A 24,897-nucleotide genomic window follows, 5' to 3' on the forward strand; every position below is an offset into this window, starting at 1 on the left:
TAGAGGTCCCCTTGTGATTCTTTGGTTCTAAGAATTGTTACTTTGCAGAACTCTGGAATGTGAAGAGTAACTCCAGTTTGTGGGCAGACTGGTACTTGCATTTTCGAGGATTTGTCTTCATAGGGAATATTTAGAGTAGTTTAAGAGAAAATAAGAGGAAACAATGACAAATTTAACTCAGCTATGGATTGTAATGTCTGCAGTTGTACTCTACTGTGTTAAAGGAATGTGACATTTCATGAAAGGTTTTCTGTCTACATCTCAAACAAAGCTAACTTGCTCTCTGGAAACAGTTTGCTTACAGGTTACAGCCTTTGGTTGGTATCCAGTTGAAACCATGTTAGTCTACATGGTGACTAGTCTGAAAGCACAGGTCCTAAATAATCTTGTGTGCTTTCTGTGCCACTGGTCTTGTTGAAGGAAATAACTATAAGCTGTTAATTGTGAAAGTGAGCTTGTTAGCCTCTGACAGCTTTTGGCAAAGTTATAATTCTGAGTGGTTTGAGTAGTTGCTTACTCAAGTCTTATAACTTTATCTTTTCTATTCTTACCAATTAGATGATGAAATCTTGGGAAGGAGACATGGTTCTCAGTAGTGCTAAACCTTTACCAGCAGGGCTGCACCTTTATCAGGCACTTGATGGTAAGGCTACCACATACAAGAGCTCAGTGTGATTTGTGTGCACGCTGCAGATTTAAAATGCCAAATGTTTGGGAGGAGCACATTCTGTATTCTGAATTCTGTAAAGGAAAGTACTTGCCTGAAGAATACATTAATTAATATTAATTAATATTTTAAAATAATCTGCTCTGTCTCCAGCTTTACGTTGCTATGCAACTTCAGGTGTTAGTCCTTAAAAGTCTATCCAGTCATTGGGTATTTATTGTCTGTTTCAGAAAACAGGGTACTACCAGAATGTAACCCAGCTTTGAAAGATACTGACATCAAAATACAGAGGCACCATTGATATTCTTTCAAATCTTAGTACAGTTCTTAAAATAACAGTAAGTTTACAATGTTTTGAGGAGTACACGTGGAATATGTAGTAACTAAGTGTATAGATTGACTGTGAAATTGCACCTAGATAACCCTCACCAAGCAGCTTTGTCAAATGTTAATGTGAGCCTCGGTTTGCAAGGGAAATTGAATTGAAACCCCTGTGCTGTGGCCATCTTCACTAAGAGGATGTGTACGTGATGTTGCTCTTCCTACATGAGTAAACCCTGACTTACCCCCTGTAAATTCTGATCACACAGTAACTTTTATAATTACAGACTTCAGACAGTAAAATATGCAGCATTTATCAGCTTACAGCTGACCCTGCACATCTGTTTTGGGGCTGAATAGCTTGACAATTTCCTCTTTTTAGGAGATGAGCTGACACTGGACTGCTTTGGGCTGGCGGATGGAGCAGACATTTTTGTGTGGAATGGGAAGGAGGTAAAAAAGAACCGAATATCCTTTCCCTTTGTCAGTTCTAAAGAAATAAGCTGCAAATTCCCAGATGTGTTTTTAGAAGCTTTGGTCTGTTTTGCAGATGTGCTGCTGATATGCTAACATTTGGGGCCACCACTTAGCCCCATCTAGAAGATGACACCTTCACAGTTTGTCACTGTTCCCTTCTGTATGATGTTAGAGTTATGCAGTGCGGATGATGGTACGGTCAGTTCATAGGTGTCTGAATGCACTGCCATTTTATGCTGGAGTATGTTCTGAGAAGACCTGGTGCCTCTTGGAAGAAGATGGGCTGATAGCAATGTGATAACAGAAACTTCTGCCCTATGGTGAATTGTTCACCCGTGTTTGTTTGATCTCCCTGAAGTACTACGCTCATTTTTGATGTTTAATCATCCCTTTAATTTTTAGACCCTTACTTAAATTTCAAATACTTTCCTAAGTGATTGTGTTGACACAGTACAAGTCTGCCCTCTGTATCTATTGTGGAGAAAACATTGCTTCAAAAAGACTTGTGAAAGTATGCATTTATTTACTGACTTATCAAAAAGAAGCAAAGAAAAGCCAACAAACTCCCTCCAGGTGACAGAGTTGTTCTGCTCTTGCCTGATCTTTAGGTAAGGTCTTCAATGCTCCAGCTTCCTACACAGTCAGAGTCTTTATGGCAAGGAGTTACAACCTTGACCTGGGTTGAAGATCAGGAAGGCCAGATTTCAAAATGTAACTCTTCTGAACAGCCTCAGTCACGTTATTATTCTTCCTTTTAATATCCCGCAGGGCTAAATTTCACTGCTCTTAATTTGATGGATGTTGTGTCGTCTGCTTTCACAGTTAGCTATCAGTGTTTTTACTGCACATACAGACTCGAACACACCTTACATTACACTTTCATTTCCTTGTACCTTTGAGTTACTCTGGTTCTGTTCAGAAGGCATTCGGTCAAAACTGGTTTATTCCTAATGCTGTGAGAGGATCCACCCTGTTCCAGAAATTTTACTGTTGTCTCTTATCAGTGTATAATCTTTTCTGTTTACAATGGAGTGTATTATCAATCACTGTGTAAACACTGCATTCCTTTCTTCAGGTTGGTGGTGTGAAGGTGATGGCAGGCCCTGATCATCAACCTGTTCTCTTAAACGTTCTTCGTTTAGTGGAGCATAACGAAGGAGGGAGGGGTCAGCATTTCACAGAATCGCAGCACGTTTTTCCATGCAGCACAAAACTGGGCGATCTGCGCAGAGCATTGGCACCAGCAGGAGGAATAATCTTAAAGAATGACTCAGGACATAAAGAAGCCAAGAACTGGGAGGTTCTTCTTGAAGAACATATGAAGGAAACAGTCAAAACCGTTGGTCTGACAGATGGATGTTCGGTATTAATCTTGGACAGCCATGACCAAAGGTAACCATTTTGATTGTGGGTATGATTAAACAGAAAGGCAGCTGTGGCAAAATCTGTTCAGTTAAAATACCAGGTGTATGTGTGTGTACATATGTGTGTAAATATGTCTGTTTTGTGAATCAAGCAGGCATTTTGAGACATTCTAGATTCAAGTTAATATAATCTTACATTTTTGAGGTCAGACACTTCGCAACCATTAGGTATTTTTTAACATGCAGATGCAGTCGCATCCTTTGATTTACATTTATGAAGGGAAAGGTCTAATGAGAACAAATTGTGCTGACACATGAAACTTGATGGAATGAGAGAACTGAGCTGTATCAGAAGAGTATGCAGCTCTGTTGAACCTCCTCGTTGAATCTCAAGTTGCCAAGAGCAATTTCTGCTCTCGTTTCCCTTCCGAGTTTATAGTCCTAAGGCTTCTGTTTTGAGAGATGTGTATGTGTGCTAGTTAGATAAATTCTGACTTTCTACTTGAAACAGTTCTGAAACACTGAACCTAAATCAGTGACAGGAAAAAAAACAAGCTGTTTCTGTGTAGTAGCAGATCCACAGACAAAGTCTCAAATTTTAGTTATGACTTAGCCTCCTTTATTAGTATTTTTCCAGAAGGTTTAAATCGTCTCACAAAGTGAATTGGATTCTTAATTGCCATCAGAAGCTCAGTTTCCATTGAAAGACAGTTACCAAACCAGTTTTTTCAGGTGAATTTAACAGGGAGCCTAATGGTGCCTGGATTGTACCTGAAGCTGCCACTGTTAGTGACCTTGGCATTGTTGATTTAGTTAAGAGCTTTGGTATTTATCAATCTAGCCCAGATAAGATACAGTTTTCCTGTCTTTGACCACCTTTGCACTGCTCGCTTTTACAGCTTGGTGAATATTTCAAGTGGTAACTTGACTGCTTTTACATACGACATCAGCTGGCTCCAGGTGAAAAACTTCTGTGGAAGGGATGATGAGGAGAAACACGTTAAAATTACTGCCACAATTGAAACAGTAAGAAGTCTGATCGTCCAGTGTGTAACACTGGGTGTTGCCTTGATAAGTTTTTGCCAGAGAAGGTGGGCCAGTTACTAAGGATTGGAGTTAGCATTTGAGCTGATGTTTCTCTGTGAGACAGTAGCCTGAAGCTTGCACCAGCACAGCACTAGTAACTGAAAGCTGCACAGTTGGTGTGTTAGTCTTTTTGGACCATCCTATAAGCATGAAACCATGCCATGAAACCATGAAACCGTGCCAGTAAACAAATCCCAAGAGGAGAAAGATATTATTTCCTTTCAATGCAGGATAAGGAAAAAAATTCTGTCTTTCCCAAGAAATAGTTTCCTCGGTACCTTTTCTGCTTTTAGATTATTGCCTGTTACACAATGAAGTCCTGCTTAGTACCAAGTGTAAGCTAAGCATTTTCAAAATGTTACTTTGTTTCATAAATAGGAAAATCTAAAGATTGTTTTCTTTTCCTTGGAATTCTGTTTCTAAGATGCTTTTCCTTGAGTATGTTGCATATAATAGATGTACAGGTATCATTTTTATGTATTAATATTAATAAGAAATGTATTTTTAGCTGTGTGTAACGTTAGCAGGAGTAAGAATGTAACTCTGAAGTCAGTCATTTTGTGAACTGGCATTTGAATAGCAGATGTGTAACTGGCTTTTTTGTTGGGAAGTGTTAATGTTGCTTTCTTTTAGGTGATGTCAGATATCAAAATGAAAGCAATACAGGAGCTACAGCTACAGGAGGAGCTGGGTAAGTGTTAAACAGGTTTACTTAAAAATCTGGTCATGCTGAAATTTCACAGACTCACAGTATGGCTGGGGTTGGCAGGGGCCCAAGCCCTTCTCCAGCAGGGTGCCCAGCATCGTGTCCAGGTGGCTCTGGAAACCTCCAGGGAGGAGATCCCACGGCCTCTTTGGTCAACCTGTGTCAGTGCTCAGCTTCCTGCACAGCACACAAGTGCTGCCTGATGGGCATAAGGAACCTCCTGTGCTCCAGTCTGTGCCCAGTGCCTCTGGTCCTGGCACTGGGCACCTCTGACAGGAGCCTGGCTCTGTACTTTTTACACTCTTCAGGTATTTCTAGACATTGCTAAGATCCCCTCTAAGCCTTATCATTAACTGCATTCTTCCTTTTTCTGTCAGACAGCTTAAAACAGCAAATGCAGTGCTGTGAAGTGATTACTAGACTTTTTGGAAAGATGAGAGGGTGCCAAAGATTTAAAATTCTCATGATTCTATGTAAAATAATTCTTTTCCCAAGCTTTAAAAACAAACAAACAAACAAAAACAGTGCATGTCTTGACAAAAATAGATTTTAATTTCCCAGAAGCTATTTGATAGGAGTAATCATGTCAAGTCCCTAGAAATCTAACTCCTGCTGATGTAATATCTCCATCCAGAGTCCTCCAAGTTAAACTTGCTGTTATCTTAAATATGTTATCTGTCTGAACCTCTGAGCCAAATTTACAATGATTTTAATTGCTTAACACTCCTACCTCTCTTCCCCACCCCTTTCTGTTGCAGCAAGTGAAAGCTGTCTTAGACCTGTTGGCAGAAATGGGAAACTTCTCTCTCCAGGTAAATCTGTACACTTATTTTGGTGTAATTCCATAGCTTAAGCTGGGAGACATGAAGTTTCCCTCTATTACTTTCCGAACTTAACCATAGCCGTTGTTTTCTCTTCTCCAGTTTTACTGTTTACCAGCAGTACCAATAAACAACTTGGAGTTAAATATTCAACTTGCTTTTATTACTTTCGTGCACAGTGAGCAGCACCTGTCAGCATACCTGCTGTTGTTTATTGACCACTGGCCTTATTCTTCAAGGCTTTGGGAATTAACAAACTTCTGTTCTCTGTGCTTGTTTTATAAACTGCCAAGTTTATTAATGATCTGGTGTGAGTCATAGCTAACAGATCAGAGAACAGATCCGTTACAGAGCAGCTTCGTGGACATTCAGGAATCAGAGTCCTTGTTCCATGATTTTCTGTTTCTTGAAACAAAATGGACTACGTGCATTTGTTAGAGTAGTGATGGTTGGGGTTGGGGTACTGGATTTCAGTGCAGCTGGAGCAGTGGACTTGAGTACTGTGGTGGTGGAGGAAGCACTGTTATGCTCCTGTTCACTGTGAGAAAAACAGCTTGTGTCTGTGGTGTGTCAAACACAGTAATGCTTGGACTTCTGCTTTTGTGAGAGTGGAGGACCATCTTCGTGCCACAACGTAGTCTTTGATTTAGATGAGCACGTAGTATCCTTGTTGCTGTATAACTGAGTTCCTGAGGGTCTGTGTTCAACAGAATAGAAGCCCCAGCATTGCTTTTCTCATTGTTGGGGGAGCAATAAGAAATTGAGTGGATCAGCTTTGTGTTTGCTGGTAAATATTTTCCGTATTTCTGTTTTTCTAATACATTTTGTTAGCTAAGTACTACCAGGAGAGCAAGGTTTGGGCATAGGTTTGGGCCAGGTAACCTGCAGATGTCCATTTCAGTCTAAATTCTTCTGTCACTCACTGTATATCAAGAGGTGGTTGGGGAGGAACCTTTATACAGATATACTCTAGTCACAGAAGGCTTATGGATTTAGTGTGAACACAGAAAAATAAGTTGTCTAAATTCACTGAACATTTTTATCTTTGTCTAAAGAGCAGAGTGAATGGATATTCTCACTAAGCAGCACTTTATGATGATTTCCTTATTTTCCTCTTCCTGAAGTGCCTGAAGATTATACTGTCAAGGAGGCAGAACTGAAAATGGGAAGCTTGCTGGGGCTGTGTCATGGAAAAGCTCCAACTTCCACTCAGGTATAACAGAGCAGTGACTGAAAAGAGTCTAGAATTTGCTTTTGTGCTTTGTTTACATTTGCCAGTATTTCACGTGGTCCTCTTCTCATCTTTAGAATGGTTGTAGTTGTAATCACTGGGGGGGGGGAGGAAATGCTTGCTGAATTTATGTACTGGCAAGAAAGTTTGCACCACTTAGCTCAGTTGCATAAGGCCAAGAACATAAATGTCAACAGTTAATATGGCTCATTTGACTCACAGTAAATCACTTGTCATTAGTCTGTTTGCAGTGGTCCATCTTCTGATGCTTATAAACTTCTCTAAAGAGCATAGAGTGGAAAAAAAAAAGAAAGGGGGGAGATGCTAAGTTTTATATCTGAGTATTACAATATGGAGGAGGGAAAAACACCATGTATATTTCTGAAGGTCTAAAGATCAAAGTGTCAAAAGACAGCTAGCAGGCTACTCTTTCATTTGCAGCGTGCTCAGCGCGTGCATATCTGGTTTATGAAGCTCACCTGATGGCCATAACTCAATTGCATGTGCTCCTCTAGATTGTTTGCTGTAGCCAAAAGTAGCTTCAGTGCTGTTTGACCCATGGCTGGCATGTGATAGCTGATACAGCATGCAGTAGGGAGAGCCGTTTCACACTGTTTCTGTACTTCAGTGTGTTCTGAACAGTTTATGCTTGCATTTTTAGCTCTTTTTATATTTTCTTATTGAACGTGAGCACTGTACGAGCCCTGAGATGGAAATCGTTGTGGAAGAGACTGCCTCTGTGAAAGAAGTAAGTCCAGATTCTCTTCAAAGCTTTTTTCATGCTTGTGTCAGGTCTGCTGCTCATAGGGAACTTTGCTTCGTGCCCACGAGTCACTTCAGCTAAGGCACAAAGTCAAGGGCAGCGTTTCAGCTCTGAAAGACCAATGGGGAAGATTGCCTTTAACTTTCACCAAGTAATACTTCACAGTTAAAACAGAAAAATCCAAGGAGATGCCAACGAGCAGTAGGACTTTGTATCCTCCATCAGTCAAGGACAGTATTAGCGTGATTTGTAAAGGATGATAGGATGTATGCAGGCTGGAAATTAGATAGTCATCTTAAAAGGTTTAATATGTAGCTCAGCTACTCTGTGCCTATGCAAGTGTAGGAGTTGAACAGGAATTAATCACTCTGGATGTGTTTTATGTTAGAAAATGCTAGTGCTGATTTGCTGAAAACTTTATTTTCTATGCACTACAAGTCTCAACACTTTTTTTTTTTAGTGTCTAAATTTAATGCTGGAAAAATCTGGATTATCAGGTTAGTTGTACTATATTGTTACCTAACGACCTATTTTAAGGCATTTCCATAACTGTAAGACAGCTTTTGCTATGTTAAAGATAATAAGTTCGCTATGGTCACTTGTGTGTCACTGAAATGTGAGGAGGGGGGATGAAACAATTACAAACTTACAGGTTTTTCTCTGATAAAAACTTGACAGTGGAGTTTCCAGCTTTATATTTAATTGAGATAAAGCAAAGCCCACATTTTCTGGGCTGCTCATTTGGGTGCAGGTGGAGGTGTTTGGCTGTTTTCTATTGCAGCCATTGTGTGAGATTAACTTCTTCAGGAAAAAGACATCCTTAGGTCACTTGGCAAAAAGAAGTTAATAAAATGAGATCACGGTTTGGACGTTGCTTTGGAATCTGATGGTAGGAATTCTTGTCACTGAACTTTTGCATGAGGTTTAAGGAAGAGAGACAGCAGCAGCATCACGTGTGGATTTCCTGGTTGTACATCCTCCTGTTGATGCTGATGGGGTCTTGGAGTGGCAGTTTCTCCCAGCTTCAGTAGCAAGCACTCACTGAATGCTGAACATCTTATGGTAATGGCTGCAAATTGAACCATACACCATAAACATAAGTGTACTCCTGAAACATGTTACTGTCAGAATACACGCTGAGCAGTCCAAGAGAAAATGAAGGATTTTGCTCTTGTGCACATGTACACGTGAGTGGAGTAGATAATGATGTCTTGAAAATATAAACTTAACCTTTCTTTCCCTGTGGTGTAGTTTTACTGCCAAGAAACAATGGTCCTGTTTTCGTTGCTTTCTTTTCAATGGCCATTTTTGAGAAATTAAATTTGGCTGTGTGTAGAGATTTGCAATCTGGCTGCTCTCATAGAAATGTCAGACTTCAATTGATCCCACAGTACTCCTTTTCTCCACAGAAGTGATTGGTGAGCTTTTGTTTAGTTAGGAAAGTCAGAAATGTACCCTGAAAAGAATAAGGAGTATTTTCATGAGTTAGAGAAAGGAAATGTAGGGAGGTGAGGAATTACCTTTATATCTTCTAAGCCTGAACAACAAAAGGGTGTTTTTAGGGTGTGGGGTGGGGTGTGAAGGCGGCACTTGGTTCTGTTTATCAGAGTGGTGTTTTAAAACGCACAAAGAAGCAAAACAGCCTGAACAATTTCTGCTGTGGGGTTTCCTGTGCTCTTTTTTTTCTTCTTTTCCCTTGAAATACTGCTATTGACTCATTAGTTTTCCGTGGGGTTATTTCTGTTGTTTGTAGGTGACAGCTGGCACTTGAGAAGGATGGACTGGTGCTTTGAAGCAGGAGAAGCTTTAAGTCAGGAAGTAAGAGGATCTTAGTTTTGACTTGACTCGTATAATACCTTATTTATTCCACTTTTCCTGTGGAGATTTTTCCTGAGGAGGAAGTCTGACTGGTGTTTTGGTGTGCTGTGTTACTTCCCGAGACTGTATGAAGCCAGAACCACAGATTGAAATGGGAAACTTATGCACTGCCTCCCGTTTTCAGGGACTGTTAGTAAGCTCCATTGACCTAAGGTCTGGGATCTGAGGGTGCTTGTATGTACAAGCAAGAAATGAGGTGTTAATTGCTAAGAGGTGTGAAGGAGCTCAACAGGACAGCAGGCTGCTATAGAAGTAATAATAGCCGGGTCCTGTTGCAAAGTTGGCTCCTTGTAGTGAATGCAGAAAAGTAAAACACCTTGAGCATTTTGCATGCATGGCACCAAAATTAAATAAATCATGCTTTAGGAAGCAAAGCATAAGAGCATACAGGCTCACAAGGACACTGTGCTTTCTCTTCCTGCAGAATGCTACTCTGAAGGAACTTAATGTTTGCAGAGGAGATACTTTGGTTGTAACTGAAGGAAAGCTTCCACCGAAGGTAAAAGTAGGGTGATTGCGTTCTTTAGTCAGCTGGCAATCTGGAAACTTGAGCATGGAAGTAATTTCTTCTTCGGATTATTTCAGAATTTTTCAGCTGTGATATTTTTAGTCAAAGATAATGAATAATGGTAAATATATGTAACTGTTTTTTATTTAAATGAACACTTACAATGTTCCTTGTCTGTCTATACTCTCTCAATTCCTGTAGTAAAAGTTTTGCTTGTTTCACCTTCTTTGCTTAGGAGTGTGTCAGTGTTGACAGATCCAGAGGAAATCTGTATTTCTGGCATGCAAGGTTCTTGTGAAGACACAAATCTTACACTACTATTTCCTCACAAAATGTTATTTTCTTTTTTAAAAAGTAACTGTTTATGTCAGGTTTTGTGCTGAGGGTTGTGTTTGAAATTGGAGGACCCTGCTGGGAAACTCCAGTCAGAAGTGGTCAGGTAAAGTTTCTGTGCTACAGGCTGTTAGCAGGAAGTTGGAACAGAATGCTAAAAGGCTGCAGGGAGCTCTGGGCAGGCAGCAGAGATGCCAGCACTGCTGTTGAATGAATCCAGCTTCCTCTGGCAAGGTTGTATCTATGTCCACATCTCCAGACAAGTGTCACTCCATTGAATCTGTAACAGTAGATGCCAAGATGGCAGAGCAGGGTGGTGATAATATGTGACATGAGGCTAGACTTTATCACCAAGTATTATGTGTATAAAGGATGCCCGTGCCTTTACAAAAGCTCAGAGTTGGGCTGATGGTTGGACTCGGTGATGTGGGTCGTCTTTTCCAATCTTCATGACCCTGTGATTTGAGGTGATTTGAGGACACGTAGGCTATCTGGCACTTTGTGTTCATTTCTCAGGGTTTCTTGAAAATTCCTATTTGGTGGTTGAAGTTTTCGAGTCAAACGAAACGTGAAGAGAAGGCGCGAGACCAGGTGAATGGGATGACCTGCAAGATGGATGCTTTGCAAGTTTCTCCTGCAGGAGGTGAGCTTGCTTAGTTTTTTAAAAAGGAATTGTGTTGCCTGTGATAGCACTGAGGGCTTTCAGTCCAAACCTTACTTTTATTCTAAAGTTTTAAAATGCTCCTGAGGCCTGTGAGCAACTGCATGAGTTTCAGTAGGTTTGTGGTGAAAGAAACCACTTAGCAGGCAGACATCATTTTTTTTTTTTATTAGGCTGAAACTGTTCCTGTTTCATGGCTGTATTTGGTCAAGAATAATTTTCTGTTTACCAGTCCAGGCTGTTTACCTGCCAGCAAAACAAATTCCTTCCCCACATTTAAGTCAGTGGCTGTATTACAAGGCACCAACTCAAGGACAGTGCAGGAGATTGGCTTCAAATGTCACACTCTTAATGTCACATTTAACTCATCAGGGTACATTGCTTTTGGAGAAGGTGTAGGATGAATGATAAGTAAACCTTACATTGAATAGCAGACATCATACTCAGTATTCTGTAGGGTTTTTTTTTCTTCTAAGGATCAAACAAACAAACAAAAAAAAAACCAACAACAAAACCAACAGCTTGAGGAGGAAAATCAAGTAAGGGGTAGAGAAGGAAGACAAAACGCAATTGGGGAAACCTGCAAATTGGAAAAGGAAAAACAAACAATTTTCCATTCTGCAGGAAAAATAAAGCTCTCCCTTCACTACTGAGCTGTGCTGCAGAGAAATTTGGTTGTTTTGGTTTGGATTTTTTTTCCATTTCTCTCCTTTTCTCGTTAATTTTTTTCAGAATTTGGTTTTTTCCCATGTTTGTTTTGGTAGTGTAGGTAAGAGCAGTTTCCACTTCAGAGTCATGGCTGCTAATTAATCATAATTATGAGTTTGAGTAACTGGTCTTAATTTTACAGTGTAGAATTCATCTAGAGTTCTTCCTATTTGGCAGCTAGCAGTGTATTTTATAAATTGTACGTTAGGGTTTCTTAAAGTACCTTCAAATATCTAAGTCTCTAAGTGAAATCTCACCTACAGGTGAGTTATCTCTTAGGAAAACGCATGAAGTCACTCGTTTTTCTATTGTCTCTTTCTTTCTCCCTCTTCTCCTCTTGCCCCCATCCGAAGATTCACCACAACGCATCCAAGCAGACCTGGATCTGTGCTATGCTGGCATTACAGAAATAGCAGGCGAATCTTCCTTGGAAGATCTGAAGATGCAGGTTAGATGCTCTCCTGTGTTGGAAATGCACAGCGACACAGTGATTCATTGAGCTATATTAATACATATTTCTTATTTCCTTTTCCCTTGTCTCCAGTATGTTCTGATATGGCATTTGCTTATATGCCATGTTCGGTGGTAAGTACCAAGAGGCAGCTTGAGCATGTAGCTCAGATAATTCCTCAGTATGTTCCCTGCAGTTGCCATTCTACCTGTCATGTGTCCTGAGCTGCAAACGCCTTCTTGTACTTCATCTGGAACTTTGGCTTGCAGCAGTATTTTTATTTCACAATGTAAAAATTATTCATGACAAGCACACACATACAAGCACTTCCTACAGAGCCACTCTCCATTTCCACATTGTTCTCGTATTGGTTCTTTGCGTGTTTTTGTATGTTGAACCTAATGAATAAAGAGTTGCTTTTGATGCACAGAAAGTCACGTTTGTCACTCAGGAAAGTACAGCTTAGTTTCTTCAGCCAGAAACTAAGGTGCCTTTTGGTGCTTTCTTTTTTTTTAACCAGAAAACTATGAATTGAATGCACTTAAAGCAACAATAACAACAAAAACAAACCAGCAAAACCCAGCAAAAGAAAATAAAACAGCTTAATAGAGAATAATTACAAAGAAAACTATCACAAAGCTCTTCTGTTGGTTAGCTGGTGGGTTGCTCTACTTCACAGTGTGGGAAAGGATTCTTCTGATGCTGATACCAATACTTTCCATATTTGTTGTATCAATATTGGGTACAACTTCATTTTCACAGTCTCATCCAAACTGCTGGATTTGCATCTCATGAACAAGATGTGCCTTAGCTTGGAAACAGTATTGTGTGCTCAGTATGATTTGAAAGGAGCTTTTCCAGCACTTGGCTGGAGGTTTTGCTAGCAATTCTTCCAGCCTCATTTCCTCCCAATGATACAAACTTTGGTTAAAAAAAGAAATCGAATAGTTAAGAAACTGATGGTAAATTTAGAAATGTTGGGAGGGAGTGAAGTCCGACTCACTGTGAGGTTGGAAAGCAGATCTGTTGGTCAGACTCACTATTTGCGAGTGTCTAACTGGAATAAATCTAAATGCCTTGCCCTGTTTCTAATTGCTTCAGACTAGCAATGAGAATCAGTCCTTTTTCTTTCATTGTTTTCCAAGCAGACTGGCCTCTAAAATTATTGAAGAACTGTTTTGGTTTTTCAGGCTCTGACCTTAGCACAGTGCCCAGAGCACGTTATCCCACTGCCCACATTCCTCAGAGCCTGGACGGTGGAAAACAGGCGCCCAGGCAGGCTGCTACGACACAACAAGCAGCAACTCAGGTAGGTTTTGTACTGAAACACTCAAGCAGCGTTGCAACAGGCTGATGGTTGGATTGTGTGATGGATTGGCGGAGAAATGAATCAGTTCAGTCCAATAAAACCCTTTTCTGATGATTTCATTTTGACAAGCACTTCTGTCAACTCAAATGCTGTAGAATGGGGAGGCAGGAGCATAAGCAGCTCATAGCATGTTTATTATGCTAAACCTTAAGTGTTTTTAAATGTAATTTTGGTACTTTTTCAAGCTTTTTGTTGCTACAGTGTCTTGCTTTAGTTTTTCAGTTCAGCACAGATCTCCTTGACTGGAACTATGATTTTTCTATTTGTGAATTTAGAGTACATGTGTGTCATCCTTTTATTTTCAGTGAATATAAGCTCGGTGCCAGAGTGGAAATCTGCATAGAACCTTTGCAGAAAGAAGAGAACTTGGGGTAAGTGCTTGAAGATATTTATTTGTTACTGCTATGCAGTTGAGATGAGACTTTAATCTAGTAGCTTGTTCCTTCAATGCTCTGTCACTATAACAGATGTCTCTATGCAGGAATACTTTGGAGCCTATCTTTATTTTCCTCCCATAGAGCTGTTGTTTAAAAACAAAGGAGGGTGGGTTGGGGTGATAACAAGGAATTCTGGATTCCAAGTGCAAGGTTCACAAGGGTGGTTTATTTTTCTCTTTCTGATGACAGCCCACATGAATTGCTGCTTCGAGTACAGATGGGCATACCAGGGGAAAGGGACTACTACAACTCCGTGGATTTGGTGTGGAACATCTCCAAAGAATGCACTACCTGGGCACTGAGGCAAAGAGTGGCTTCTCACTATTGTCTCCCTGTAGATAAAATTGAAATAGCCAAATACTTCCCTGAAAAATTTGAGTGGCTGCCAATATCTGGCTGGGTAAGATCTGGAGTGACAGAATGCAACAGCTGTGTTGAGAAATGTACACGTTGGTTTGTGCTGCAGTTCTTCAACATGCAAGTTTGAATGCACAGCCCCAAATCCCTTCAACATGATCTGTGAGGTGAATCTGGTGGAGGTGGTTTGCTTCTGCAAGAATTAGTTTAGGTCTTCGTGAGATCACAGTGAAGATGGTGTGATTGTTGATTGCCCCACGAGACAGCAGATTTTCACCTGGCTGGCACAACACAAGCCACTCTTTTCATAGTGGCTTTTCCTGTATTTCCTTGTGTATGAAGAGAACGTGTATAATTTGCCCAAATATTTCAGTCTGTTGCAGTTATACAGTGGAAGTGACAGACATCTGCAGAAGTAACACAGTGAGAGCGTTGCTTCTCTGTGCTGTGCAGGAGATCCTGTGGCTGAGGGTCACTGCTGATCAGTGTCATTTACTGAGCTTTATGGAGGTGAACTGCAAGAGGAGGTGTGGGAAAGATGAGGATGTTTTTGTTTCTCAGGGGAGCTACAGAAAGCAGAATGGATAATTGATTTGCATGACTGTAAGGCTTTGAAGAATAGTCAGTGGGGACCCTCCACCCTTAGAAACTGCCCACGAAAATCAGTGTAAGCAGATTTCTGAAATCAGCCATGTGTTCTGCTTTGATTTTATTCAGACCCAGCAAATTTCAAAGAGAAAACGGAAGAAAAAACAGGAGAGTTTACAGTCAGCCCCTTATCACCTGAAAGATGGAGATGTCATCGGGGTAAAGGTAAATTAACTTGACTTTAATTTTTGTACAAGTGTTGGGCTTGGAAATCTTCACCTCTGCAGTGAACAAATCTCTTTCTGGCTTTCCTGGATCCTGCTACATCTGTGTGAAAGGGCTGGGGTGTGAATCTGACAGAATGCTCTGTGGAGAGGGAAAATTCGTTGCTACTGATACATTTTGGTTTTTCTTTGTGGGGTTTTTTTTTTTCTTTTTCCTCCTGTTCTTTTGAAGTCAATTTGGAAGCTTCATGCTTCTCCCCTTATATCCTGTTACTGGCACTAGAGGGCATTGCTTCACAGGTTCTCCTGCAGTGCTTTCTTGAGTGCAAGAATCACAGAATGGCCTGGGTTGCAAAGGAGCACAATGCTCACCCAGCTCCAACCCCCTGCTGTGTGCAGGTCACCAACCAGCAGCCCAGGCTGCCCAGAGCCACATCCAGCCTGGCCTTGGATGCCTGCAGGGATGGGGCATCCACAGCCTCCTTGGGCAACCTGTTTCAGTGCATCACCACCCTCTGGCTGAAAAACTTCCTCCTCATATCCAACCTAAACCTCCCTGTCTCAGTTTAAAACCATTCCCCTTTGTCCTATACTATCCACCCTCATAAGCAGCCGTTCCTCCTCCTATTCTGCTTTGTATTTGAGCATTATCCACAAGAAACTGGATTTTTCTTGCCCTTATTTTATCAATTGGGTTTTTCTTCCAACTCAGAATAAAATTCGAGAGCAGTGGCCACTGAACAAAACAAATTCTAAATTGAAATCCATTTTCAAAATCAATATTGCCAATCTATGAATAGATTTAAAAAAAAGAATAAAGCTGCAGGATATTGAGCTCTGAATTGGCAATAAAACTTATTTAGGAGATATCCAAAAGAAAATACTTCTGGATTTTAAAGCATTTCACTGGCAGTGTGGTGTTCTATGCTGATGCATTAGGTTACTGAGAAAAATGCAACTCATTGTTAAATACAAAACCAGAGAAGGAGCTGAAAAATTTTGGTTGTCTTGCCTTTTTAAGTTGTCTGCATTTAACTATAAGTCATTGTAAAATTAGAAGAAATGGACTGAAAATTAATTTCTTAAACAGAACATCATGTGGGAAGTAGTTTTGGCAGATGGAAATAAGCTAATTCTCTGAATCCCTTTTGATAACAGAATCTTCTCCTTGATGACAGTAAGGACTTCAGCACAGTGAGAGATGATGTTGGAAAACAGAAGCAAAGGCAGCTTGCATTAGAGAAAAAGAAAAGGTATTGCCTGTTTACATTTATTCCTCTTTCAAAATCCAAAAACTGGAGAACTTCTGGGGCACTGCTAGCAGACTGCTGCTGCGTGCACAGTTCTGGCAGTGCCAAGAGCAAAGTGCTCATATAACTCAGACTTGTGCCTTTAAGTGCCACATGCCTGCCTTGAGCATTTTTTTTGTCTTGCAACACGCTGGGAAGTTTGGCACTGCCTCAGGAGATGAAAAACTGCTGCACTGCTGTGGTGTCCCCTTGTAGGCTGTAAGTGGGAGCTCAGTGTTGTTCTTACACTGTAGTAGAAGCCAGATTCCAGCCCGGGTGGCTGATGCTCTTGCAGCTAAGGTTCAATACTAGTTTCAGACATCTTTTTTCTTTTAATAGTCAGCAAGCTGAACGCTCCCAGGCCCATGTTGTATCTGAGGAAAAACTGAATGTTAAGCAACGTAAACCAGAAGTGGCTCTTTCCATCAACGTGGGAGTTTTCAGATAGCACCTGGAGATGATTTGCTGAGCAGAACATAGCACCAGTGTGCCACATGTGAGTGCCTCAACTGGACCAGCAAGAGGGATGCTTGTGCTCAGAGAGTCATCAGGAATCACCGAGATAAACTGGATATAAGATTTGGGATAACTGTGATCTGCTTCTAATCTCTCTGAGGAAGTGCTTCAGCATCCCTTAATCGACGTGGTACTTATTCTCAGGCTAGGTAAATGCACTTTATCCATGAGAAAACCAACTAATATATTGTATTACCTTTCGATGACTGTTTTGTAACCACCTTAAATGCTTCTTTTGTCAGATGCTGATGCACCATCACCACAAAGTTAGCTGCATTTTTGAGTGCAGTCTTAGATGTCTCTTTCTAGAAGTTACTTTTTCTTCCCTGATCATTGAGATTACTAACGATACCAGAATTTACTTTTGTCTCTTTATATCTAAACACAAATCTGTGGTAACTTTTCTTGGTGTCACACCGTTGATTTACAGCCTCTGTCACAGAATGGGACGTATGCAGCCAACTGGCAGCTGAACTCAGTGTCAAAGGTTCTTAAATATTGAAGTGAAACATTTACTAAGTGCTCGTAAGAATGGACCTCGTAGCTGATGGGAGACCTGCCTCTCTTACCCCTGGGGCTGGGAATCAGGGTTTGTCAAGAGCAGATGTTTCAGCACCTTGAGATAAACTGTAGTGCTCACAGTACTTAGGCTGTGTTTCCCCACTGCATGTGCGTATTCGTTACCCAATTTCTCATCAGGTTCAGAATGTTTGTTGAGTACAACTAGTGCTGACAAACTCACCAGAATTCTTAATGGGGTTAATTGGTTGTAATCAAATTCTAAGCATATTTTCAATGATGAGGTGAAGGTGGAATAGTGGAAGGTTAACAGAAGCCTTTCCACGCAGTAGTGGAGGGCTCGTGGTGTGTGGTGTGCTTGCCTTGCACTGCTGGAAACCTGTGCAAATTGCTGTTTGAATGAAATCTGCCATGAGACTCTATGAAGCCTTGCTGAACTGCACAAATGTCTGGAAAGCTGTTTTGAGATGAGCAAAGCAGTGTTCAAATGTAACTACTGAACACATCCTGAAGTATCCTTAATTAAAACTGTGATAATGAGCGAACAAATGCAGTTCATCTGGGGACACTGCTGTGCTTGATCTGTTATCTGTGTGGAAAGGATTTTGAAGAAGTTGCCAAAACAGCAGGCTGCTAAAATTTGGGCTAATGTGAGAAGGTCTTCTGATTTACTTTTTGTAGATTAACAGGATTCTGGTATTGAGGACAATTTAAAGACAAAAACTGATGTTCTTAGTTATGAACAAAAGCAAGCAAAAGAAGTCAAAACCACATGCATTAGTCTTCATTTTTCTTAGGTATCTTTGAAATTCAGCAGATGCTTCTGGGCTTTCTTAGGCTGTTTCCACCCAGGAGCTATTTTAATTTTAACTTTCCCCCTCATTTCTGGTTGTAGGTATGCTGTACTCAAATCTTGAAATCCTTGTTTTGATAGATTTCTTGTTTCTGATTGAGATGAGAGCAGCCATTTTATTTCCTTTCCAGCTCTGCTTGCTTGCCCTAACTTACTTTGCAGAGCCTTCTTCTGTATCAACAAGCATTCTTCTGAGCCAGGTTTACAAGAAATTATGACTATGCTGATTACAAAGGTAAAGGAGAAAGCGTTTTGTCTGCAGGCTGTTCCATTGCACTGCACCTACTTTGCTGTCACTTTAACTCCTCCAGTTCCACGCTGGACAGCTGTTTTGAGCTTAACCTGACTGCTTTGTAATAACTCTGATCTGCTCTTGAAGATGTGAGCTTTGGAGAAAGTCAGATAGGGGTTACAAAGTATGGACGTGGGAATCCTAGTATGTGCCTTTGTTGAAGTGTGATGTAGCAGCTCCTGCACTGAACCAATCTTGAGTTATTTCTAACGTTGGCTCAAAATGCACATTTGTTTTCCTTAAAACTGTTGTGGATTGCTCCACAATGGAAGAGTTAATTGAAAAGGGGGTGGGGAAAGGGAACACCTTTCAAAAATGGAGTTTTTGTGATTCCGTGCTTTGTGATGGTTATATTCCAAAGCCTGGAAAAACTTCCATCTTTATTTTTCAAGTGATCTTTGCAAAATAAAGAGTGACTTACAGATGTCTGTTTGACTTGACTCTTTTTGTTTCAGTGATACAAACACCAAGAAGGAAGAAAGGTCACAAAGGGACTTATTTAGAAAGCCAGCAGTTGAACTGTTGTTGTTTTTGCTGACCAAAACGTGGTCAGTAGTGAATGGGCAGAACAGCTCTGCGTGCTGGCGAATGCAAAGGATGGAGGCCTTGTCAGGGATCTTTATCATTACTGTATTGCAGCCTTTCGTAAATATTCAACTCTTTTTTTTCCCAGAAGATGCTTGTCCTGGACTTATTTGATGTTCATAAAGTGCTGGGAGCAGATTTTACTACAGAAATAGATCCAGTATTTCCCAAAAGTCTCTTAGCAGCCGTCCTCTACCCATGTTTGCTTTATATAAACCTGAGATGGTTTAAAAAAAATCAGTGAAGTGCCTGTTTTACTTACAGATCAAAACATCTTCTGGTTTGTAAGCATGTATCCTGTTCCCATATTTGCTGCTTAGATCAGCTCAAACTGGCATAGAAGGATCTTGAGAGGAAAAAACAGCAGAATTTAGCAGCTCAGCATTTGTGATGTGAGGCAGTAGCAAATAATGGCAAACAGTTCTGCAGGGTGGCCTTTTAAAATGGCATTGATTTGCCTTTCTGTGGGTGGAAAGTTCACCTTGAGGCATCAGACTCTCAGCAGTAACTTTATGAAGAAAATCCACTTCTGAAGCACCTGTATGGATGAGCCTGGTGTGGTGGCTCAGAAGAATCGTCCCGTTTGTTCGTGGCAGTTTGATGATAAGCTTAACTTTGTACAGTTACAGGTCACAGCTGGTGATGGGCCTTTCCTCTGCCCTTGGGCAGTGTCTGTCATTCAGCTGAGCGCAGGCCATAGCAGTGTATTCAGGTGTGGCTGTTCATTTCCACCACTGGAATGAAGCTGTCCTCCTTTGAAAAGAGATGGAAGTGGTTTTGGGTGTCCAACTGCAGTTCTGGTTGCCATACAAGTACTCTGCAATAATAATAATTGGGGTTCCTCTGCCTAAGATGTTCTTGGAAGTCTGGGTATTAACTGTGGTTACTTTCTGTACCGATAAGTGTGTGTATGGAAGCCTTGCTGCCAGTTGAGCCACTGAGTAGCCCCAGGATCATATTTATGTTGCCAGGGGCAATAGCAACCAAGCAGGAAGATGCAAACAGTCACAAACCAAGGAAGCAGATCGGTGAGAAGGTAATGCTGGAGGCACAGGAGCAGTTGAACAGACAACACACCCTGAGATCTGACCCACACAGAGGGGCTGTGCTCTTTGTGCTGTGCTCAGCTGACTGCGCTTATGTCCAGTGAAGGAGGGAAAAGTGAGGCACTGCACAAGGCCATAGCCTACCCCTCTCTCCCTCTACTTTTGTTATGGATGTTGAAGTCAAGGAAGGAAATGATTTCCTGTAATTTGACCAGGAGTTCTTTGTGGCTTGTAAGCTCTTACCAGTGTGGCTAATAGGGCAGCGAGCTAGAAAAGATTTGGAGAGCAGGGTGAGACTGGATCCTAAAAGGTGCTTATCTCTCAGAAGGTGAGCTCCCACCAAAGTCTTGTTCAGCATCTGTACCATACAGGTAAACACTGCTTACAAAGCACAACGTGCAGCCCGAGCATCGTGCTGCAGCACTGCTTTGTTCTGTGCATTCCCAGAATTGAGGATTACCTGTGTTTTGATCATGCTGGACGTTCTTCATATGTCTGCACTCAATGTCATCTGCACAGCCTGCTGAGAATGCTTTTAATTTACTGCTCAGTATGGGTTCTGAATGGGCAGCTGGAGCCACGTGTACTCACATCCCACAAACTGCACACCTGCATAACCCAAAGAAAACCCCAGGAGAAGGAGGATGTTCCCAAGCACGTGGTGTGAGGGCTTCTCTCCTTTTGAGCACAATGCTGCTCTTAGCCATGATAGAAATCTTACCTGTGAAAGGCAGCTGTGGGCTCCTGCTTCTGCCTGGTAACACAAAGGCATGCAGCCACTGATCTCAGACTATAAATGGGTACAAATGAGCCAACGAGGAAAATAAGGCCAAGCTCTTGTTTTACCATCCCTCATTAGAGCTGATCCAGGATCTTCATGGCCTCCTCAGTGCAAAAGGAAGGGCTGTAGTCACTACAAGAGATGGGAAAAGAGAGATCCTTTCTCCACTTTGATTTTTCTTCTGTTCTCTCGTTTTTGCTGAGCCAGTGAGCCCAGTCCCAGGTGTGGAAGGTTGCACATACACTCACATACATCACCAGTGGTTTTCTGCTCCCTCCAGTTCACTTATCAGACATGGAATGTCACAAAGCAAGTTCAGGAGCACAGCCTGGACTTCACGCAGTGTTTCCACCACCAGCAGCTTACAGCACAGTGATAGACTGAGGCAGAGGATTACAGGAAATAGGGAGCTGGTGAAAGGTGTAAATATTACACGTTTTCTTGAACCAGAGGGGTACTGTGTGACATCTGGATATAAGTTACATAGGGAAGTTGAATTGTGCAGAAGAAGGGGTGTGTGTGCACCCAGAGAATGAAGGGACACTGTTGAGAATCAGCTCTCATCAAAGTTACTGCTTTCAATTCTAATTATGGCAGGGCAGCTAGAACAGAACCACATGATAATTGCAACCATGTGAGGCCACTGCTTCAACAGACTGAGAAGGAACTATTTCTGCTGATAAAACATGCCTGAATGTTTAATATATGGCGATTAATTGCAAAATTCATTTTATTTGATTTAGCAAAGAAAGCAAACAAGCCTTGCCATTAACGCTCAATGGAGCAAACTAGCTGCAACTGGCAGGCTTCTTATTGTGGTTTGAGTCTTATTGGGTCTTCCTATTGGGTTTTGGTCAATAGACCAAACTGGACAAACCAAACCTCTGCTAGAGCTCTGAATAGAGCCTCCATTAAATATCCTAGGCAGGTAAAGATAAGAAAAACAAAGTATCTTAAAAAGTTCTGCGCGCAATCTGTACTGAAATGATTGAAAATGGCAGGAGGGATTTATCTCTATCTAGTTACACAAAAAGTGTTTAAGGCTTGTTACTTTCATACCTGAAAAAATAACTCCCAAAGGCAATTCGCCTCCTTGCTCTCTACAGCCAGCACTCCTAAGTCACAGCGTTTTTGGGTCACCTCAAGCAGGCAGTGAGGTGGCTGCTGGATGGCAGAGGCAGGGCAGCAGAGCCTCTAGAGATGGAAGCCCTACCCACATGTCCCATGGCAAGTAAAAAGTTGATTCCCTCCTTTTTACAGTCTCCTAAACACTGCAAGGCTGTCATTGAAGTCTCCTTGCAGCCTTCTCTTTCAGATCAAGACATCCACACTGAGGGCCACGACTTGAGAGTGGTTTTGTGTCTCACCATTTCCTGCTGGCATTCAGAAGCAAACTGTCATCACAGTGGTTCGAACTCCACATTTGATGTTTATTTACCTGATAGGCTGGGAGTAATTTCAAGAGTTGACAGGAATCTGAGATGTGTGAGATTGCTGGTCCAAATTCTACCCTGAGTAGTAGCTCAAAAGGCAAAACGTGACTTTGAGGGGTGGTAGTAATTTAAAAAGCAAACAAACTCACAGCTGCTTAAAAGAGAAGGAATTAAAGAGTTTGAGAGAATGTTCAGAGGAGGGCTGTTTCCCAAACAAATGCTCTTGTCTCCACATCTGTTTTTCAGTGGACTTGGTTTGGTTGCTGTTCCCGATGTCAGGGTGAGGGATACTGCGTGCAGGTTTGTTTCTGCTTCAGAGACTGATTTTAGGGTAAACTTCCCAACTCCTTCCCATGGAGAACTTTGGAGAAACCCCCACTTGTTTTAGAATTCTGCACAACTGCAAACTGTTTGATTTCCAGTTGCCTTTTCAAAAAGACTTAAAACTGAGAGACCTGCAAATATATGTCATAGAGTCACCAGCAAAATCTACGAGGATTTCTGATTCCCAGATACCACGTCTGGATGTGTTTAACTTCAGCAATATTCAGTTGTTAGGAAATGGGAACACCAGCTCCCCATACGTTAAGAAGATATTGCAGGCCATCAGTGTGGTGCAGCAAAAACAGTGGGATCTTCTCCACCTCTCTAAAAGGCAAAACCAGAACTATGCAGCAAAGACATTTTGAACTCTTATCTTCAAGAGACTGCACAAAGATTTGGACAGGAGAACCTCTGTTCTGCTGTCTGCCCTTACTTAAGGCGCTGCACATGTTAGAGGTCTGTGAATCCTTCCTCAAGCCATTTGACAAGCTGAATTGTCCCTTCTTGATACTATACGGCCAGCTGAATTTCTTACTGACATCTTTGGGAGCACTGAGATTCTGGGAGTCTGAGAGTCAGATTTGGGAGTCTGAGATTCTTAACGCAGCAGTATAAGGAAGTGTAAGCAATCCTATGGCTTCCACAGGCCATCTCTGTGTCTGTGCTGGGTTTACTGAGTCTTAACATACTCCCTTTTTTGCCATGCGTGACCAGGTCTCAACTTGGTCAGCCTCAAATAATAATTCTAGTGCAAGGTCCTCAAAAGGACTGCGTCTCCAGACTAAATCTCAAGCTATCTGTTTTGCAGTGTTAGGATACTTTTTAAAGTACCACAGGGACTCGTGGAGTCTTTGTGCGTTGCCAGCTTTTGATTCCTCAGTTAATTGAGCTGTGCTTCCTTGGGGTACCACCTCTCCAGCAAATCGTGCATGCCGAAGGTCAAGCTGAACAAAACCCTCAAGGTTCATTCTCAGGCATTACAGACGCTTCATGCAGCTGGTGGCAGAAGTCCAGATAAACCATACGATTCCAAAATAAACAACCCTCTTCCCTAGAGCAGCTTCTTCCCAGTCTTCTCGTTTCCTGTGAGACTTCTTCTGATGCCCTTGGATGTAGAAGCTGTCAATACCTTTTCTTCTTCCCAGGATTACAAGATCCTGTAGTCACAGCCTGTCTGGGAACCTCATCAATTTCTGAGTGTGTCAGGCTGGCGGAAGAGACAAATTGCTTCCATGCAACTTCCTCCTCCTGAACTACCTGTTCTCAGGAGCCTGAGTGCAATTAGTCTGTCAGTGTGGAAGCTGTCCACCTCTGCAGAACAACCTCTTTCCCCTGCACAAACTAATACCAGATACATCTGTTCTGCAATGTGCCTCTTCTTGTTCCTAAACCCGATTCATCTTTCTTACTCAGCATGTACTTTGCTTTATTTGGCATCTGCAGCTGGAATGGGAGATCTTGTAACAATTCCATTTACGACCAAGGTAAGAAGCACAAATGCTGCTTTAGCAGATCAGGTGGGTTGCAGATTTGGGTTAAGAAATGGGTAGGCAATCACAACGCACAGCAACTGTGTGCACTTCTATCAAAGTTTCGATTTCAAACCTTCTTTGTCATGGCTGGCCAAGCAGAAAAGCAGTATTTTCTTTCTTAGGATTCCAAACATTCCAAACAACTGGTATTTGTTTGCATGAACACTGGAGAATAGCCAACTTTTTGCTTTTTGATAAGGACTGTAATGTGTCTAGGACAAAGGGGAGTATGTAGCATGCTACCTGGTGGGCAGACAGCAATGTCTCTCACCTGCAGGTGTGGGAGATGCTGTGTCTTTCCGTTATATCCTTGTACTGGCTTTGATAAGAGCGTGATGTGGGATCAGAGAATTCTGAAGTTGGCTTCTCTCCGATTCATCACTTTTCTGTTCTACTTTATTTAAAGAACAATAAAAAAAAAAAATCACCAAAAGACATTATTAACTTAGCACTAGTGCTTCGTTGTTTGTTTGATAGTTATTAATATAACTGTGGGGTTTGACAGGCTGTATGGGATGAGATACATCTAGGGCTCATTGCAGAGACTCTTTCCCAGATTGTCCAGCTATTCTGAAACATCTGGGAAAGAACACACACACATCTTGGATTTTATCTGCTTAGCAAGCTACTACACCTTTCCAGTTCCAGCACTATGCTTCTACTTTGTAATAGCACCTGCACAGAAAGATGAGTTTTCACTGGCGTGTGAAGCAACATATTTTCCTTTTTTCCTTGGGTCACTAATACTTAAAACCATTAGACTGTTCTTGAGTAGCT

General features: G+C 41.5%; 1 protein-coding gene across 3 annotated transcripts in view; it reads left to right on the top strand.

The window, feature by feature from the left end:
* Positions 1-18,843, top strand: part of USP40 (ubiquitin specific peptidase 40) — a 33,189-nt gene extending 14,346 nt beyond the window's left edge. For 2 of the 3 annotated variants that reach the window (XM_042875059.1, XM_042875058.1), the window contains 19 exons: positions 559-643; positions 1,371-1,441; positions 2,541-2,857; positions 3,729-3,855; positions 4,549-4,606; positions 5,380-5,433; positions 6,567-6,655; positions 7,335-7,421; positions 7,897-7,933; positions 9,190-9,254; positions 9,739-9,813; positions 10,672-10,798; positions 11,878-11,972; positions 13,166-13,284; positions 13,650-13,715; positions 13,971-14,181; positions 14,856-14,951; positions 16,109-16,203; positions 16,579-18,843. In XM_042875059.1, coding sequence (XP_042730993.1) covers positions 559-643; positions 1,371-1,441; positions 2,541-2,857; positions 3,729-3,855; positions 4,549-4,606; positions 5,380-5,433; positions 6,567-6,655; positions 7,335-7,421; positions 7,897-7,933; positions 9,190-9,254; positions 9,739-9,813; positions 10,672-10,798; positions 11,878-11,972; positions 13,166-13,284; positions 13,650-13,715; positions 13,971-14,181; positions 14,856-14,951; positions 16,109-16,203; positions 16,579-16,687 — 1,983 coding nt within the window. In that variant the 3' untranslated portion in view covers positions 16,688-18,843. Of the gene's footprint in view, positions 1-558; positions 644-1,370; positions 1,442-2,540; positions 2,858-3,728; positions 3,856-4,548; positions 4,607-5,379; positions 5,434-6,566; positions 6,656-7,334; positions 7,422-7,896; positions 7,934-9,189; positions 9,255-9,738; positions 9,814-10,671; positions 10,799-11,877; positions 11,973-13,165; positions 13,285-13,649; positions 13,716-13,970; positions 14,182-14,855; positions 14,952-16,108; positions 16,204-16,578 lie in introns of those variants that run through there. The other variant, XM_042875060.1, reaches the window with a different exon arrangement.
* Positions 18,844-24,897: the final 6,054 nt, after the last annotated feature.

The sequence above is a fragment of the Lagopus leucura genome, unplaced genomic scaffold (assembly GCF_019238085.1).
Source record: "Lagopus leucura isolate 7727_CA_CO unplaced genomic scaffold, USGS_WTPT01 Super-Scaffold_100012, whole genome shotgun sequence".
In the NCBI taxonomy this organism is placed as follows: domain Eukaryota; kingdom Metazoa; phylum Chordata; class Aves; order Galliformes; family Phasianidae; genus Lagopus; species Lagopus leucura.